This window comes from Muscardinus avellanarius, assembly GCF_963383645.1.
Source record: "Muscardinus avellanarius genome assembly, chromosome: 1".
NCBI classification, from domain to species: Eukaryota; Metazoa; Chordata; class Mammalia; order Rodentia; family Gliridae; genus Muscardinus; species Muscardinus avellanarius.
In genome coordinates this window covers 3815634-3835171 of record NC_137786.1, presented here as the reverse complement: position 1 = coordinate 3835171, position 19538 = coordinate 3815634, and the positions used below count along the sequence as shown (strand labels likewise).

The 19538-nt window shown below is 42.0% G+C and overlaps 1 protein-coding gene across 1 annotated transcript in view; it reads right to left on the bottom strand.

Annotated features, from left to right (window-relative positions):
- The window catches only part of ADAMTS16 (ADAM metallopeptidase with thrombospondin type 1 motif 16), a gene marked incomplete at both ends in the record, with an annotated part of 178275 nt that overhangs the window by 45627 nt on the left and 113110 nt on the right, over positions 1 to 19538 (bottom strand). The window contains one exon of the mRNA XM_080697811.1: positions 344 to 470. Within this exon, the coding sequence (XP_080553937.1) occupies positions 344 to 470 (127 nt within the window). The remainder of the gene's footprint in view (positions 1 to 343; positions 471 to 19538) is intronic.

Genomic DNA, 19538 nt, shown 5'->3' with positions numbered 1-19538 from the left:
GGATGACTGCCAAACAGCCAGATGGGATCCTCCCCAAGTAATCCATCTCTGCAAGGGGCAGGATGTCACAGAGCGTGTGCCTGTCTGCAACTGATTAAAGGAACATAAAAAGGACAGGATGCTATTGCGTGAACTTCACTTACAGACCCGATTTGTTTCCAGACCACTTCTCATCAAGACATACTTTTTAGGTCCCCTGTTCAGTCGACTCTTGTATATTTACTTCTTTGCCACTGTGAATTACATGTTGGTGGTTGACCCTTCTCATTTTCCAAACTCAGGATGCCTCACTGAATTTATCTGCCAACTGTGTACCTGTAAAGATGAACAGGACACACCTTACCTGGGAGGACAGGCAGACACCTTGCAGGACACCAGCCCTGTGACAGGTCGTGTCTTGGGATTGCAGAAAGATGTATTGACTTGAAACCGCAGGTCTCTGTAGCAGCCTTCCTTTGTGGTCATCTGCCCTGTGGAAGAAAGAGATGGACAATACAGACTCAGGACCATGTCCTGTGTAAAGGACAGATGGAGAGCTAGCAACGACTTTTAAAAAACCTTAACCATATTCACATGACTTTGTGTTAACTTCCCCCTGGGCAATTATGGATATTCTATTTTCCTGACCTCTCTTCATGATTTTTTTTTATGGTACTGGGGATGGAACACAGGGGCATTCTACTTCCAAATAAACCCAGCTCTATTTTTTATTTTAAAACAGGGTCTCAGTGAGTTGCAAAGGGCCTCACTCAGTAGCTGAGGCTGGCTGCAAACCACAATCCTCCGGTCTCAGCCCCCCAAATGCTGGGATTACAAGCATGTGCCACCTTGCCTGGCTTCTTCATGATTTTTCACTGGCAATTTTTTTTTATTCTATGATGCACACATTTCTTCCCTCATATTAACATCTTTAAAACCAAAACACGTCTTACAATTAATGCCCTTATATATTTGATGAGGTGTACTGGTTCTTTTTCATAACTGTAAACAACCAGCCATTTTTCCAAAAGAAACTTCAGTATTAAATAGACCCGTCTCATTTGAGAGGTGACAAGAGCAAACAATGAGCAATCAACAGCAGAAGCACATACAATGAGCAGATCATCGTTTCTTATCAGAGAATTGATAGAACTCAGTATGTCCTTGGTCACAACCTGAATGTCAACCATTCACAGTTGTAATTTAAGATTCGTAGACAGCGAGGCTGACAGGAGGCACTCTGACAGGCTTGATTTAGTCTCTGTACACATCCTGAATGCTACCTACATCTTTGAGACTGTCCCTTAATTTGTTCAATATTTCAGTTAATAAAATTTATCCCAAAGCAACTATTATGTGAGGTATCAGAAATAGTCAAAGGCATAACAACGAAGAGCAGAATGGCGGCTGTCATGGTGTAGGAGGGGGAAGGTAAGATAAAAAGCTTATGGAGTTTACAGTCATGACAGATATAGAGAGTATAAACGTATTTATATGCCACTGAATTATACACTCTCAAATGATTAAAATGGTAACTTTCATGCCGTGTATATTTTTTCAGGATATAAAAGGCACTATTTCTACTGAAGGATGATATCTGAAGAGGTCATTCAGTAGAGAAAAAAGAAATAAAAAGGATTAAATGGATGCTGCTTTAATATAAACACAATTAGCTGGGTGTGGAGATGCACACCTGTAATCCCAGTACTGGGAGACTAAGACAAGAGGATTGCAGGTTCAGTGAGAGCTTCAGCGAGTAGTGAGATTCTCATCAACCTTTAGTGAGATGCTGTTTCCAAGTAAGAAATAAAAACAGGCTAGGAGTATAGCTTGAAAATAGGAATGCCTCTAGTTTCAATATCCAGTATGTCCCCCCAAATAAACACAATTAAATATGTTAAATTAAGAAATGATTTTATCACTGTGCTTGGAGAAGTTGACAAAGAAGACTTGCAGCTTGCATAGCCCACTGACCTGTTCTCCCTCCTCTGTGCCCAGCCTGCCAGGACTCAGACTGACCTCTTGTCCTGTACTATCCAACTAGATTCTCATCACCTGCAGGTCCTCAGAGCTGGCTCCTGAGCTGGCTCCGAGGCTGCAGGATCCAGGACCACACCTTGAGGAAAACTGCTAAAGAAATGGTTTCAGAGGAGCAAATCAGCATAATTTCTACCCCTCCATTCCACAGGGAGTCAAATATTTTTAAATAAAACTGAAAGTCTTAAAAATACACATTGTAGCCAAGCTTGGTATTTTGGTGTTGATTTGTCAGAAAGAATCAATTTAGAGAATCAACTTTCTCAAGGAGTCAAACGAGAACGGCTCTCCTGAGTTCAATGCTGGAAGCCACCAGCCAGCTCTTGGGCGTGAACCCCAACTCACTCATTTCCTGGTTCACTGAGGCAGAGGAATGGCCACACAGGACCCTTGCAGTTCTGTGAATGCATTCAGCTCTCTGCTGACTTGGTTAAGTAATATATTAAACCAAGTTAAGTGGCTTTTGATGATCCTAATAAGACTTTGCAAATATGTCTCCCTGGTTTTAATCATGTCTGATCAGGATTGGCTTATTTAACAACATGGCTTTGATAAGGTAACAAAATACTCTGTAGAAGTGTAAGAAAATGTACCTAAATGTACCTGTTGAAACATACTGAGTCCCTTGAAGAAGAATATTTCTATGAAAGAACACGATCTAAGCCACATGCAGTGCCTCCAAGGGTCTACGGAGAAGGTCAAGCTGCCAGCCACTGAAGATGACCCAGCTGGTCCCGGAGGCAGCAGAAAGGCAATATGAATGATTCAGACACTCTCCTAAGTTTGTAGCCTTGCTCAAATAGACGAGTCCAGGAAAGTTAAAGAGGTATTTGGTGACCAGCCTGTAAGGGTCCGATTCCCACCCAACAGGTGTGATCCTGGTGGAGAAAGGCTGCTTTGCTGTGCACCGAGGTAACATCTGGGCACCCGCAAACACAGCTGGTGGGGAATACCATTTGAGTGCCAAGACCTCAGATCTACAGACTCGATAGGTGGGAGCTGCAGGGTCTGGCGGGAGGTGGGAGGTGAAGCCAAGTCTGCAGGCACGAGGGGCCACAGGAGCCAGCTCAGGAGCAACTAAGGCAACTAGACATGGATTGTGTGCACTGGAATTGACGGAGGAAGGGCAGACAGCCCAGACACACTTCACATTCAAACTGTCCTGAAAAGAAGGTGATGCCCCAGAACTCTATCACTCAGGGGTCCTGAGGCACATGACCTGTGATTTCACACAGCCACTGGGGGGCACTGCAAGGCTCCAAATGCCTTAATGATCAAGTTTCAGCAAAGCTTCCTTCCCTCGGGAGGTAAAGGTTGGTCTTGCCTCTAGATAGGCTTCAATTTTCCTACACAGAACTATCCTTTTAAAAAAGGAAATTTCCTTTTAAATGTACACACACACACACACACACACACACACACACACACACAGATATACACATATGTACACATCCCTTCAACTCCCAAATTAAAGCCTATTTTTCTTTGTTTATCCTCCAAGCTACATCTAGCCTTGCTCTTCCAGCTTTGTGATTATGTGACTTCATCCTGTGTCCTTCCTCCTGCTCTCTGACTCCCTAAGCCTGTCAACCTGCAGACCTTGGTGCCTGGAATGCACCCTCCATGGCTGTGCTTGTGAGCTAACCTGTGCAGTTTTTCTCTCCTCTGAATCAGACCTGAGCACTCTCTTCTGTGAGTTTCTAGGTCGAAGGTCCTCACACCTGAGTGTGCATCAGGGTAGGGAGCTTGCTCCTGGAAACTCAGGGTGCTGGGACCACCCCAGCATTTCTGTTATAGCAGGTCTGCAGGGGCTGATCATTTATTGCAGCTAGAGCCTAGGTTGTCCTGAGGCTGCAGGACCAAAGACCACACCTTGAAGAAAACATCTCTAGGCAAAAATAGAATCAGTGACTTTTATATCTCAGTGTGAAATAGGACACACAACTCCTACAACTCTGGGCTTCTCTGGCATGCAGAAGAATCTTTGTATACTAGTGAAGTTACTTGGTCCCAAAGCTGGTCACCATGAGGACTGAGGCATGTCTAGAAAGCTGGAAATTTCTGCTTTCACCCTGGTTGGCTCCCACCAGCCTCCGGAAGTGGGGAGGGATAGCTGAAGAAGAGGTTCACAACTAGTGGCCAATCGTGTGCTTAGTCTGGCCTACATATAAATCCCCAGAAGAAGGGTTCCAGGGGCTTCCTAGTTGGTGCAAGCATCCATTTCTGGGAGGATGTTGCATCCCAGGCCCTTGGGAAGAAGGTCCTGGGTTTGGGGACTTTTGGGATCTTAAAGCTAATGTAACTGTTCATCTGACCATTTTTATCCTTTACGTGGCTGCAAATGGAGGCTTTTGGAATCCTCTTGGCAAATCTACACAAATTCTCAGACCTGAAAAATGAGGGTTTCCAACACTCCCTAAGCTAAGTTAGGTGGAAGTGCAGGTACCCTGGTGCTACCATTTGAATGTCCTCAACAAAACTCAAGTTGAAACTGAATCTGTACATGGAGAGTGAAAACGTAATCTGGTTATAATACTTGGAGGGAGCCCAAATCCAAGGAGCTGCAGCTTGGTGAGGAGAGGAGGCTAAAATGCCACCTTGAGTGTGATGTCCTTCGCTGCCTTAGACGTGTAGAGGACCCACCAGCAGGAAGGGCCGCAGTGGCCCAATCTTGAACCTCTCAGCCTTCAGAACCATGAGATGAATTACAAAATTACTCAATCTGTCATGTTCAGTCACTACACCAGGAAACAGACTAAGACACCTGGACCCTGAGAGTTGTGCCTGGCATGAGGTGGGGGCAGTCTTAAGGGGCTGAGCCCATCACACGGTAATGTCTGCCACTAACTCTGGGTAGTTCTGTCAGAGCTGAGGGAGATGTGAGACCCCCAGCCGGTAGGCAGGGACGTGGGGAAGCAGTGGTCAGTGGTCAGTTTTAAAAACCCCACACATTCAGTGTCAGAAGTGTTGTGAGTGAAAACAGTTGACACCAGCCTCGCTCAGGCTTGTGTTCATTTACCCTGGCAAAATGACAACAGCAACTTCCTTTTCTCTCCAAGCACCCAGTTTGGTGATGTATCACAAGGTGACTGATGCTACGAGGCTGGGTTTACGTCTGTATCATCTGTTAGAACACATTTCTGGAGGACAGAGAGCATATGGTATTCATTTCTATGATTTTAGTAGCTTGCATGGATTAATCTGTTCTCTCACTTATAAGTACTCTGTGAGCCACTGGCCAATTTTCTTATGTTTAGCAACTCCTAAATGCATACAAGTTAATATGAGCTAACCACTACTTAGCAAAAAAAAAAATTAAAAAAAATAGAGGCATATTCCACTACTGATGATGAGCTGGGGTGGTTTCTATGTATCTTTACTGAATGTTATTTGAATCATGTTTAATAAACTTTTATAATTGCTAACTGGGAATAAGAAACCATTAACTTAGAAAAAATGCCTGCTTAAAGCTCTTCTACAGAGTATCTTATGGGCCCCTTCAATTAATAGTTATAATGGCCCAGTTAAAGTGAGGAACATATTGAGTAATTATACAATTTTCTAAAATGGCTAGATGTCTCCCTAATGAATACAGAAGAAAAATTAAATCTGCCTCTACTTCCATGTGCAGTTCAGGGTCCATTTTTAAATTCTTTAACCAAATTCCTGTGGCATTTAAGGAGGCGTGATTCTTTAAATAATTATTTCAGTTTGGTTTCCTGTTTTGAAATTAAAAACATGTGAAACTCAAACCTTCTGCTCAAATCTCAACAAAGAATCATGCCTTCACGATCCCTAATGATTTGGAGCAGGGGGCAACTTAGCTAAACAAGTGGGACATTTGCTTTACTCTGAAATACAAGCAGAAGTTGACTTCATTAATATATTTATTTTTCTTTCTTAATAGAGACACTTCTTTGGCTTCACCCTTGAATAACCTTAGTGTAGCATCAGCCAATTCTTACATCCAAGGTGTAGAAATTTATTTATGTGACAAATACATACACACACACACACACACACACACCTCAAAGAAAAACACTGGTTTTTCCAATATGTGACTCTTCAATTATTTCTTGAAGAACTATTACTTGTTATAAAATAGCAAACATAAACTTCACCATAAATGTGGCATATTTAACCATGTGATAAATTTAGTCTTCATTTTTGATGAAAATCTATAGCCTCCATTTTTTCTGAAACATATAGAAAATGAATATATACTCACAACAGTATAATTGTCAATTTTGTGAATTTGTGTACAATGTTTACACATACATATTTATCTACAGATGTAATATATGCTTATTTAATCCTAAAATCTGACATCTTGGGAAATACTAAAAATATTTTCAATAAAATCAGGAAAAAGAAAATATATTAATTATTGCCAGTATCAGTTAAAATTATTTGGAGAACACTAACTTATACAATTCGGCAAAATAAAAGAATATAAATGATATGAAAGTTACAAAGAGAACATTTATGTGGTATAATGATATAATCTAGAGAATGAAGAGAACAGACACTAAAATGAATCTGTTAACTGCATGTTGGGAGTGGAGAAAAAAAAGTAAGAGGCACAGAGAGTGAGATGGATTATTAGACGTGCCTGGCTAACTTGAAAAAATTAAGCCTGGATCAAAGACCTGAAAATTAGATGGGAACTTGCAAATACTGGAAGAAAACATAGTGCCAACTCTCTATCATGTAGGTATGGGCAGAGACTTTCTTAATAGACTTCTAAAGCTTAGGAAATAAAAGTAAGAATCCGTAAGTAGGTTGTATCAAATTTAAGAGCTTCTGCACTGCAAAGAAAACAACCAAGAATCTTTGCCAGCTACTCCTCTGACAGAAGGCTAATACCTAGAATATATATATATATATATATATATATATATATATATATATTGCCTATATATATAATATAGGCAAAACAAACATGCAAATAAAAAATGGGCACTTGATTTGAATAGAAATCTCCCAAAAAGAAGAAATACAAATGGCCAACAAATATATTAAAAATAATCGACACCATTAGCAATCAGCAAATGCAAATTGAAACTACACTGAGATTGTGATTCTAAGTCCAGTTAAGAATGGCAATCTTTAGGAATCGAGCAATAATGCTGGCAAGGGTGTGTGAGAAAAAGAACAGATATACACTGTTGGTGGAATTGAAAATTAATACAACCAATACAGAGGTCAGTAGAGAAGTTTTTTAAAAGACGAGGAATGGTACAATCCTATAACTTAGTGACACTGCTCCTTGGCATCTTTATAAAAGACTTAAAAGAGCGCAGTGATTCACGCAGATCCATGTTTAAACAGCACAGTTCACAGGAGTCAAGTCCTGCACCTGACCTAGGTGTTCACCAGCAGGTGAACGGATGAATACAACGTGCTATAATGCACAATAGAGTCTTAATCAGCCATGGAAAAAGAAACAAGAGTTATGTTACCTGCAGGAAAATGAAACTAGAGCATTTCATGATAAGTGAGATCAGCCAGTCTCAGAAAGTCCATGCTGACATATTTTCTCTCATATTAGGAAATTAAAGAGAAAACAGAAAAGAAAAAAAGTCTTTATTAAAATGAGGGGAGAAGTCGGGCGTGGTGGCACACGCTTGCAATCCCAGCATTCGGGAGGCTGAGATCGGAGGATCGCGGTTTGCGGACAGCCTCAGCTACTTAGTGAGGCCCTCTGCAACTCAGTGAGACCCGGTTTCAAAATAAATAATAAAAAAATAGGACTGGGGTGTAGCTCGGAGTTCGAATACCCCTGGGTTCCATCCCCAGATCTGCAAATAAATAAATAAATAAATAAATAAATAAATAAATAAATAAATAAAATAGAGAGTAAAATGGAGGGTAGAGGAAGGGAGCAGACAAATAATGCTTTGTTTACATATAAAGTGTCACTGCCATCCCTGTAGCACATACGGGGAGGTGAGTGGGTAACGGAGTTGGGTGTGGAGGGACACCCACAAAGAGATGGTGTGTGCACATATGAGTGTATCACTTTGAATCGCACTTCAATGTATAACTACATTGCCCCAATAAAAAGATTATATATATATATATATATAATTGAGAACTAACTTGTTACACAGTAGGTACCAGATAAATGTTACAATTATTGTAAATGACTTACTTTGTTAATGTCTAATATGACCTCTAGATATTTCTTTCAAATAAACTCTTTTGTGATATGTAAGTATAGAAAAATCAATCCCAAACTAAAAAGATCAGAGGGGTCTTTGAGATAAAGATGATATCTGCAGCCAAGGTGGCATGGATGCTATGCGGGGCAGTCTGAGCACAAGTGGCCATGGTCCATGAGGCTCTTCAGGAGCGGGGCTGGAGGAGGACAGGATGGCATTGGGGTGATGGTGGGTGGTGATGGTCCAGAAAGACGTGAGGAGCAAGCATCACCTCAGAGAGAAGTGGCACAAATGGGGCTCTAATTTTGTTACACATCTGCATCTGTGGATGAGAAGAGGGAGGTCTTAGAAATAAAGGGCAGAAACAGTTGCAAACAAGTGGTGGCAAACTGTTGAGGGTTGCAGGGGCAAGAAGAAGGGCAGAGAAAGAGCCTGCAGATTCCGTGTTCAGGTTGGGTCTCGACTGGAAAGTTCTGGAAGATGAGGCACAGAAAGGAACCCTGCGTTTCCGTAGGTCGTCTATCACACAGGATGGGCAGGTGGCTCAGGTGAATTCAAAGCAGGCAGTGTAGATGACTCTCAAGAAAACTTTTATACTGAAAGATGAAAAGTAAAAGGAAGAAGAAGTAGGAGAAGGAAGAGTCTGTTTTAAGATCACAGAGCACTTCTAGGGAAAGAAGGGGAGAGGAATCCCAGAAGTGACAGAGAGAAAAAGGGTATACAAAGTGTTAAGAAATCTGGGTGTCCTTGGAGGATTAGATCGGGAAGGAGCAGCAGCACGCCCCTGGCACAGGTAGACACAGGATGAGGAGCAGGTGCTCTGAGGCAGTCCTGAGGGAGCTAGGCTGTGCCTGCCTTGGGTGCAGCCCTCTCAGGATGGAGGTAGCTGCCTGTTCAGATCTTGGCTGGTTGGAGAACAGATGGAAGTCATTGTGGCCGTGCCCCGCCAATGGTCTGGCTCCCAATGGGCTTCCAAGGGTCGTTCAAGTGTTGACTTTAATCTATGAAGATCAGTAGGGTTTGGGTTTCTGTTAACACAAATTGTTTTCCTCCTTCTACAAAATGACCATGATTAAAATCACACGGAGAGGTTGGTTAGTGCTCCCCAGACTTGAGTTCTGGGACTTTCCCCAGGAAGTCCAGGACTTCAGAGCTTGCTTCCTTCCACCCATTCCATCTTCACTCACCTTCTGGAGAACGTAAAGCAGGACTTTTCATGTCCTGAGTCTAGAGGCAATCTTCTGACTGCTGTGTTCAGCCAAGTTACTATTGTTCTTTACTTTACTTTTCTTTTTTTTGTGTGGTGTTGGGGTAGAACCCAGGTGCTTTTCTACCTCCAATCTATACTCCCAGACCTATTTTATACTTTATTTGGAAACAGGGTCTCACTAAGTTGCTGAGAGCCTCACTAAGTAGCCGAGGCTGGCTTTGAACCTGTGCAATCCTCCTGTTTCAGCCTTCCACGCACTGGGATTAGAAGTATGCGCCACCACATCCGGCTCTACTATTGTTCTTTAAGTATCATTTTCTCCCCAGAACAACAGTTCTCCCATGGCAATTCCTAAACACCAGGGATTCCAGAAATTTCTGGGACTTCCTGAAGTGCCAGGTAGGCACTGAGGAGTGGGCTTTGCATACAATGTGTTGGGAGAGAAGTTTTAGTGCAAAAACGATGAAAAGTGACCCCTCCCCCAGGGTTCCCATATCAGGAGGCAGTTTCTACAAGATTTCTCATAAAATCACCTCACACTGCCAGGGACTGAGATTTGCAAAGGTGAAATCAGAATCTTTACAATTCTGTAACTCACATCTTATGCTACTATTCAGTTTCTGTGTCTACAAGCAAACTAACACTGAATGTGCGTGTGTAAATGCGTGCATGTGTGTGTGTATGTGTGTGTGTGTGTGTGTGTGTGTGTGTGTGTGTGCAAACATGCATGTACGTCTATGTGGACAGGGTTTTCCCAAAAGTAAAGGTTTTAAACTTTTAGGTAATATTCCTTTGAAAAATTCCCTATGGGACTTCCGGGAAGATGGCGACCGAGAAAAGCGGGGCTTAAGAGCCCCGCTAACAACAAATCTCCATTACCACAAAATCAGCGCCTTTCAAAGCCAGAAAACAACATCACCAGAGAAACAAAAAAAATCACCAGGCTCCAGAGAGAAAGCGGACTGAGAACAGAGCCACAGAGGAGATCCTCACGCCCGAGGACGCGGCTTCATGCCCGAGGACGTGGCAGCAGCGCCATACTGCTGGCAGCACCGGTGAGTTCACGGGACGGCCACAGCAAGCCCAGGGGAGCCGCTGCGGAATAGCCAGGCGGGATTTCTCGGCGCAGAGGGCATCTAAAGCTCCCAGTGGCTGAGCTCAGCACACGCTGCAGGGATTCAGAGTGGAAATCAAAACCAAGAAAAAAAAAAACGCCAGCCCCACAGCCGAGGGCGTAGCAGCGGCGCCATATTGCCAACCGGCGGCAGCAGCACCGAATTCACCGAATTCAGTACAGCTACATCTGCGTACTCAAGAACAGTGAGTCAAATTGCGGGCCACAGCGGAGAAATCCCAGTACTGTACTCACTGGGATTTGACCCAGTGGGAGAGGGGCGGTGGCAGTGATATCACACCATAGGAGAACGTGCAACCTGGCACCCCCCACAGTCTAAAGCAGCCTCTATCGACTCTCTGGGTCGGAGACTCTGTGATATAACCCAGTAAAGGAGTAGTGGGGTCTGAGATACTACTGACTCGAGATCCAGAGCACCTTAAGTGAAGTCATAGTGACCCAAGGGAAGAACCCAGAGAAGGCACAAACTTCCGAAATCATGGGAAAGAGGAATAATACTGGAGCAATGAATGCTCACAACCCCACAACATCAGAACCCGATAAAACTGAAAATCAGAGATTTCTAGAAGATCAAATCAGGAAAATAACTGTAGAAATAATAGAGGTGCTTCGAAAAGAACTCAGAGAGAGCCAAAAAGAGATAAAGGATGCAATTAATGAAGTAAAGGCCTCAATTCAAAGCACAAACAACCGATTAGAACACATGGAGAACAGAATCTCGCTCTTAGAAGATGAGCAATCCAAAAATGAACACATAGTTTCTAATCTAGAAAAAAATATCCGACAGCAGGAATCTGATATTGAAGAAATATAGGCCCATTTTAAGACAGCTAACCTAAGAATAATTGGAATAGAGGAGGGAAAAGAAAGTGAAACCAAAGGGATCAACAATCTCTTCAAGGAAGTAATAGCAGAAAATTTTCCAGACATAGAGCAAGAGGTCGATACGCAGGTCCAGGAAACTTATAGAACTCCCTTTAGACAGGATCGGAGAAGAGGATCCCCACGCCACATAATTGTCAAAATGACCAATGTGGAAGCCAAGCAGAGAATCTTAAAGGCAACAAAAGCAAAGGGCCAAGTGATATTCAGAGGCAAACCAATTAGAATCACTCCAGACTTCCCAAACCAAGTTATGAGAGCCAGAAGGGGTTGGAGTAACATATTCCAAACTCTGAAAGAAAACAACTTCCAGCCAAAAATTTCCTACCCAGCAAAACTTTCTATCAAATTAGATGGAGAAATAAGAAGCTTCCATGACAAACAGAAACTGAAGGAATTTATGTCTTCAAAACCAGCACTAAAGAAAATACTCAAAGAGATTAACTACAAAGAAGAAATAGGTAACACACATCAGAACTAGAGAAACAAGATTTTCCATCCAACAGACAACTAAGATTGGTTATCTGTGGAGATTCATTATTTATGTTAGTCTTTTACCTATCTCTAAAGGGTATTGTTTGCCTTTATTGTTGTTAATTTTTAGGATTTCTAATTGGAATATTAATATACCTTCAGATATAGCATTTGGAAATATTTTATCCCATTCTATTAGTAACTGTTAACTCTGTTTACATTGTCTTTGGATATACAATATGTTTTTTATTTTTTAGGGAGTTTGTATACTCTTCTGTTGCCTGTGCCATTGAAATCATAACCAAGAAATCACTGCCAATTTCAATGCTGTGAGGTTTTATGACCCAGATTTTCTCCTAAAAGTTTATAGTCTTAAGATTTATATTTAGGTCTTTTATCTATTTTGAGTTAATACTTGTATATGGGATTAGGTAAGGGTCCAATTTTATTCTTTTCCATGTAATTATTATTTGTCAACAATATTTAGTTAAAAGACTATTATTCCCACCACCAAATGTTCGTGGAAACCTTGTCAAAAATAACTTGACAATATAGGGAAGAATTTAGCTCTAGGCTTTTATTTAACTCCAATGGTTTATATATCTGCCTTTAGAATAGTACTACACTGTTTCAATTATTGTAGCTTTATATGGCTTGAAATCAGAAAATATACATCTTCTAGCTTTGTTCTTTTTCAAGATCGTTGTGGGTACCTAGAGTCCATATTCCATATTAGGATAGATTTTTTTTTCTGAAAAATAAATATATAAATATATAATAGTTTCACCTAAAAAATAGAAAAAATAGATTCTCTGGTAAGAAAGAAAGCAAAAGGAAATATTGAAACGTTATCTTTAAGTCATCAAAAGCTTGCTATCAGACAAATGAAACTGCTATGTGAGATTATCATTTTTAATTTTTGATAAATTGCTATAATACTAGATGTCAATCACTAAGCCAAGCATGGGAGGGAGGGATAGGGAGAGAATGGGGTGGGGATCGGGTGGGGGCTGACTGGGCAATGTGTGCATGTATGTCTACAAAATATGTATCCCACTATGATGTATGAATACAGTGCACCAATAAAAAAAAAAGAAAGAAAAATTCCCTATGAAAGTACAGCCAGTATTTGTAATTTCTAAGGAGTTTTGAGTTTTTTTTGTTTTTTGGTGTGTTTAGAGTCTACGGACAGTGTGAAAAGGGCTTATATCTGCTAGCTCAAGAGTGTGAACTAGCACATTAAACTGGCGTGCCCACTGGCATACTTGAAGAGGAGCTCTGTACAAAGCACGTGACACAAATCATGTGATACAAATCATGTGACAACATGGAACAGTTTCTAGGGCCCCTTCTACAGTGGATATGCCATGTGGCAGAGACTGGGATACACTGAGACCTTCACGGTGGCATCAGCCCTAGGAGCCATGGGGATCATTTGTCTTCTATAATTTATATTAACTTTGACATTTGTACTGAAAAATAATCCCAACCCAATCAAATTGGGCCACTGTGGATTTGGACTTCCAGGCTGACTGGCACCCTAGCAGGGGCATCTGCAGGGTGCTGGGCATTGAGGGTGAGAACAGGAGGCTTCTTCAACACCTGCTCCTGGGGGAGCCACATGTGGCCTGGGGCCCGGAGCCTCTGCGTTTCACCCAATCTGAAACTCGTCCTTTCCCTGTCTCTCACCTATCCCAGGAAGCTAGAGGGCCCCAGAGGGGTAGGAGAAGGCAGGGGAGCCAGAGGCTAGGAGGGAGCTGGCATCCAGGTTCCGCCGATGCTGCTTATATATTGTTGACTGACACAGAAAATAGTACTGGGAAGGACCTTAGAGGCCCTTCTAAGTCAACGTGCTTGGCACACATGTTCACCCCTCCACTGAAGAAACAGAAAGGGTAGGAACCTGTCGAAATCTCTCCCTTAGCAGACGGCGGAGTGGAATCACACTGCAGACAGCAGCTCTTCACTACATCAGCCCCAAGTCCGGGTCCCTTTCTGGCTGTGCCCAGATGCTGACCCCTAAACACCAGGGCTCACAAGCAGCGGCATTAGGCAGCAGGCCAGAGGTGCAGGGAATCACAGGAGACCCGAAGGTCTTTACTTGGCTCAAGGACCTGAAAGCCTGAGCTCAGGGGCCAGGCCAAGAGCGCTGGGAATCTCTGTCTACATCCTTGATGTGCCCCTCAATTTCCAGCGGACTCCTATCAGAGCAGGGCTCCCCAGGGCTCCCCTCCGAACCTTCTCAAGCTCCTCCTGCCTCTCTGGTGCCTGTGCAGAACTCTCTTCAGCCCTGTGTCAACTATGTCATAACATCGGCCATAGAAAAAGATGGAAACATTCAGTAAAAGGCAGCACACTTCGGTTCTTGAACAATGTCTTCTTTTCCTTCCGACTAGGCACTGGCACTGAATTACTCCACTAGTTGCCTGAGTCCCCTGGCTTTGAGACCGCAGATTGTGAGCACTACATAGCCTCCGTGATCATGTGAGCCAATCTCTCATTCTAGGTATCATATGAATATATGTGTCTCATAGTAAATATCAAATATCATAAATACATATGTGATATAAATACCACACATATAAACACATATGATGGTACAGATATATGCATAGGCATATGTGTATATATCTCTCTCTTCGTTATTTTCTTTGGAGAACTCTTACTAATACATCATATAAAAATAACAAACATAAAAATAAATTTAAATGTCTCTTTGTTTTTAAGTATTTAACTATTCTGGGAAGATAAAAACATAGGAGACAATCATATGCTCAGTGATATTTGAGTTTTCCAAGGTCTGTTTTTGCACAAAGTTGTGGATAACTGTGCTCTCCAACGAGTCCCACCTGATGAAATGAGGTCTTTTCGGCCATTTGGCTGAACATTTTTGGAGACTCATTTTAGTTTTCTAACTAACGGTGCATCTGTGAAGCAATTCCTCATCATTGCTTAAAATCACGTAACTTTGTCAGTAAGAAAAAAAATCACACAGTCTGCGAATGCCAGGCACATGCTTGCCAATTTTCCAAGATAATCCATGCTAATAGATAAGGGAAGGGAAGGGAAGGGCATAAAACTCAAAGAGCAAAGTTAGAAGAGAACAATCCACTAACTGTGGAAAGACAAGTCTGGCCGCAGAAGGTGGCGACTTTAATGAGGAAAGTGCTCGGGACTACTTTCATCTTTCTACAGAAACGATCTTTGACCAGTTCCTTGAAAATCACTTAACATCTTCCTATTTTGCCAAAGTATTTGAAAGACGCCTATTCATTCCTAACAGCTATGCTTTTATCAAAGAATCTCTAAGTTTTCAATAATTCTAACTACAGAATGAATTCCAGCTGTTGCCCAAAACATTTTCTTTTCTAAAGAAACACAAAGAAGCCAAACCAATCTCGTAAGCAGAGCTACAAAGCAAACTGGAAAATATTCTACAAATAAATGCGGGAGTCTCAGACAAAGCATTTACTATTCCTATTTCAAGTGTCAGATACACGACTGAAGTGTGATGCACGAGTCTTCAGGAATTGCACGATGCAAAGAGGAGGCGCAACGCTAAGAAGCTGGTGCTTGTCTGCTCCTGGGAGGTGTGAATGGCCACTGGTGCATTTAAGTGACAGCTTTGCCAGGCATGGTCACTCTGAGCACAGGGCATCCTAAGGCACACCAGAGCTCAGAAGATGACGACAATGGCCATTTACAGATGGCCGTGACACTTCCCATATCTGATCAGATAGAGACACTTTGCTTAACAGGAGGCTGGCCAGCTACCCGATTTCCCTGGCAGCACTGATCTGTCGAAATGGCAAAAGGATGTTGCAATAGTTTTTTGGTATTATGATGAAATGCCTATTTAGGTTCTTTATAAAGAAAAGAGGTCCTCACAGACCCTGTACACAGCATGGCTATGGCCTTGTTTGTTGCCCACCAGCATCGGGCAACTTCCCCATCTGGCTCCAGGAGGCTCTTATAGATTGCCAAGTACATGCCTCATGCATATAAGAAAGAATTACTGAACTGAAAGTCCTCAATTCCTTGGTTGAGATGTACAGATGACAAAACTTCCATTAGCCATACCACTAAAAAGGCACTCGTTTTCAACAAACAGCCACATTGCTCTTTTGTCCTCAGCTCATAAATAGAAATATTCAGCCAGGGTCCCTTGCATTTCCCCAATGACATTAAGGCCTTTGAGTTCAGATTCCTCTATATAAGCGATGGCTGACTGAACATGGAAATGGATGGATGGAAGGACGGATTAATTATTTGCTGTTAATAGAATAAGGGCAAGATTACTAATTATTTCATTCCTTTTGCCAGTCTCTAAATTGATTAAAGCATATTTGTAGAAATATTTGTAGAAGGAGAAGAGCCTATTATGTGATCATGTCACTAAAATAAAGAGAAAACAACAAGTTGTTGAAAAAAAAAGTGGAAGGAAGTGGGGGAAATAACAGGGGTTGGTTTACAAGCCAGTTTTAAGATTTGTCAGAAGCAACTTGAATTGTGAATTAGATGGATGTTTTCACTTGAAAGAAAAGCCCCATCCTCAGAAACTGTAGGATGTATACCAGAGTTTAAAACAGTTTCAAACAGCGCCGTAAGACAAGTTTCAATTTGGCAGTGGGGCAGAGGCTGACTGAATCACAAACACTGACTTAAAAGCCATAGGTAATACAATTTGGAGAACAGATCAGTGCCTTTACGGGTTGAACAAGAACCCAGTAAAGTCATCACCATGTCAAAAAGCGCATCCCAGAGACGGTCACAATTGGAGAGGCGGCTCCCTGACAGTTCTGGGCGACCACTTCCCTGGCACACCTTTGGCCCCATCACTACATCCCAGGGACTTCTGTGGAGTCTAGCCAGGGCTCAGCTGAGCAGGGATACTAAAACAGCTGTGTGATCGTGTCACTAAAATAAAGAGAAAAACAACAAATTGCTGAAAAAGAAAGTGGAAGGAAGCTGCTGCCCCTGCCTGTCAGGAAATCTGTGTCTTAAAGAGAAATGAGCCATTGTAACAGACCAGAAAAGGAGTCTCTATAAACTCTTCCTCCTCTTCTGGAGCCAGGTGGCCCATCTTGAGTGAAGAAAGAGGTGGAGTGTTAGGATTTGCATTTGACCTGTCCATCAAAAGCTTGTGTGTTTCAGGTCTGATCCCCAGTGCAGCAGTGAAGAGAGGTGGAGATTCTGTGAAGTTATTGAATCCTGTGAGGGCTGGCCGTATCAGAGAGGGCTGGCCGTACACACCATCATTGATGGGTGTGTACCAGATGGCACTATAGGTAGGTGTTAGAAACTGCAGGGACTGGGGGACTAATAGGAGGAAGTAGGTCACCGTGGGGAATGCTGTGGAGGGGTATTTCTTGTCCACAGTAACTTCCACTCCCTTCCAATGTTCGTTCTCTCTCTCTCTCTCTCTCTCTCTCTCTCTCTCTCTCTCTCTCTCTCTCTCTCTCTCCCTTCCAAAATATTCTGAGCTGGGATGCTTGCTCCACCACAACCTTCTGTCATGAGGTTCTGCCTCACCTCAGGCCCAGAAACAAAGGGGCCATGTCCTCAGGGCACAGAGGGCAGTTGTAAGCATCTGCAGGAACCAGGCTTGAACTCGACCTGGCTGTCTGTACTCATCAGTGATCCCTGCTCACGGTTCCTACCAGGCAGCGTGTGTGAGCACACATGGGAACTCCATAAATGGGGCTGATGTGTATCTTTTAACTCAGTAGCATAGAAAATAAGATAGTTCTGGGGAAGAGTGAAGAAGAAAAGAGTCAGGACAGAAGTGTGAGGCTGTGATTTTATGTATTTACCCAAACAGAAGCGGGTTCAAAATAGCTGGTGCCCTGCAGGATTGCTATTTAAAAAGGTGCCCCTTCCTAATGATGCACACATACACCAGAGGCGTGCCTGGATTAGGTTCTGAGTCCTCTGACCTACAAGGTAGCTCAGGATTTCACTGTGAAGACCTCGCAGTGGAGCTGCCCTCTGCAGCAGAGAGCAGAACACAGCCATCCCATACTTCATACTGTTGCTGACTTGAGTAACCCAAACTTCCACCAAGAGCCCATGAAAATTGGAAACTAAACATTCACTGACTCTGTAACAAAGTTCTTTAGGAAAATGATAGAGGAATTAACTTTGAGTTGACTTTCTCTAGCGATGGTAGAGTTATTCATTTGGGATAACTGGAGTCCACTTAGAGCTTTCCAGAGTAAGTGTGACCAGAGTTTCTGTTGAAATTACACAAAAATCCTCCACTGGCTACCCTTTACAGACATTTCCATGTAATTCCTTATATTTTTTCCACCAAATTAAATTAGGCAAGGGCTAATTGACTGATGTGTGATATATGCCTCTATCATCTTACACTCCATTAAGATGTATGACTACAATGTACCAATAAAAAGAAAAGTAAGAAAATGCATAAAAAGGAGTTCAAAAATTCATGATGTCCTCACACAAACATAAATCTTTATTTTGAATTATTTTTAACCAGATGGTATTTATCAGATGATCCTAAATAGAAACAGATAAAATCAAGTGCATTCAACACAAAGCCTGGGGGTGGTTCTGTTGGGCTTTAAGCAGGTACTTTTAGAGACAGTTGCCTATGCTTGGGACGAAAAGTTCCTGCCTTTTTAAATTACTGTTTTAAGACTCCTTCAACAATTTTTTTTTTGTTGTTGTTGTTTGTTTCAGATAAGGCCCTCCAGAGAAACCTACAAGAAGCTACCCTAAATCCCCAAGTCACTCTGACTCACTCTTTTTGCATGACCTAGAGTAAATTTTGCTCATGTAGAATTAAATTCTCCTCCCAGAGGTGAGCCCGTCTGCTGTGTTTGTGAACATATGATGTATGCCACTGAGCTAAGCTTGTACATAATTGTGCCCTCTTCTACACGGGATGATAGGCGTTTGCTACATGAATGAACAAACACTTAAAATTTTCCCAGCAAGAGCCCCTTGTTTTATTTGCTCAGACAATGACAGTGCTTTGGGGTTATCTCTTGTGCTCTCCGTATTTGCTGCGAGTAATGACCCTCTCTTTACTCTTGTACCTCCTCGTGTGCTCACGAGCTCTGCTCTCATCAAGAAGAGGGGCCATTGCATTTAGTTACCACTATAAGACCAGAAGAGGGAAGGAGGAAAGTGATAATTAGAAATTACTTCTCGTGTTGTGCAGAGAGAAGTCCACACATTACAGTTTTGTTCCACTATTCTAGACAGAAGAAATTGGAAGCTCATCAGAGCGATGTTCCCTATGTGGGAAATCCCACATGTTTTCTCTCTCATTGTTGGTAAAGCTATTTGCTTGCTATTCTTTGCTGCAGAAAGAAATCCTATTTCTCTATAGATAGCATTTAATATATAAATCGTTAGTTTTGACAGCACCCATAATTTGAATATGTTACACTCAGTTTATAATGGGAAGGATTACGAGATGTAAAATGTTCACTTTCAGACCTTTATGGTATCTTTTTACATCTTTAAGTTTCCTTTATTTTCTTCATCTCATTTACTTAAAGCAATTTTTAAGAATACATGGATTCATTTCCACTTTTTTGTTCACTTAAATTTTTACTTTATACAAGTTCTCATTAATGTGTCCTTCTCTTTTACATAAATATGTTCCAGTCTAGATTCCTAATTACTA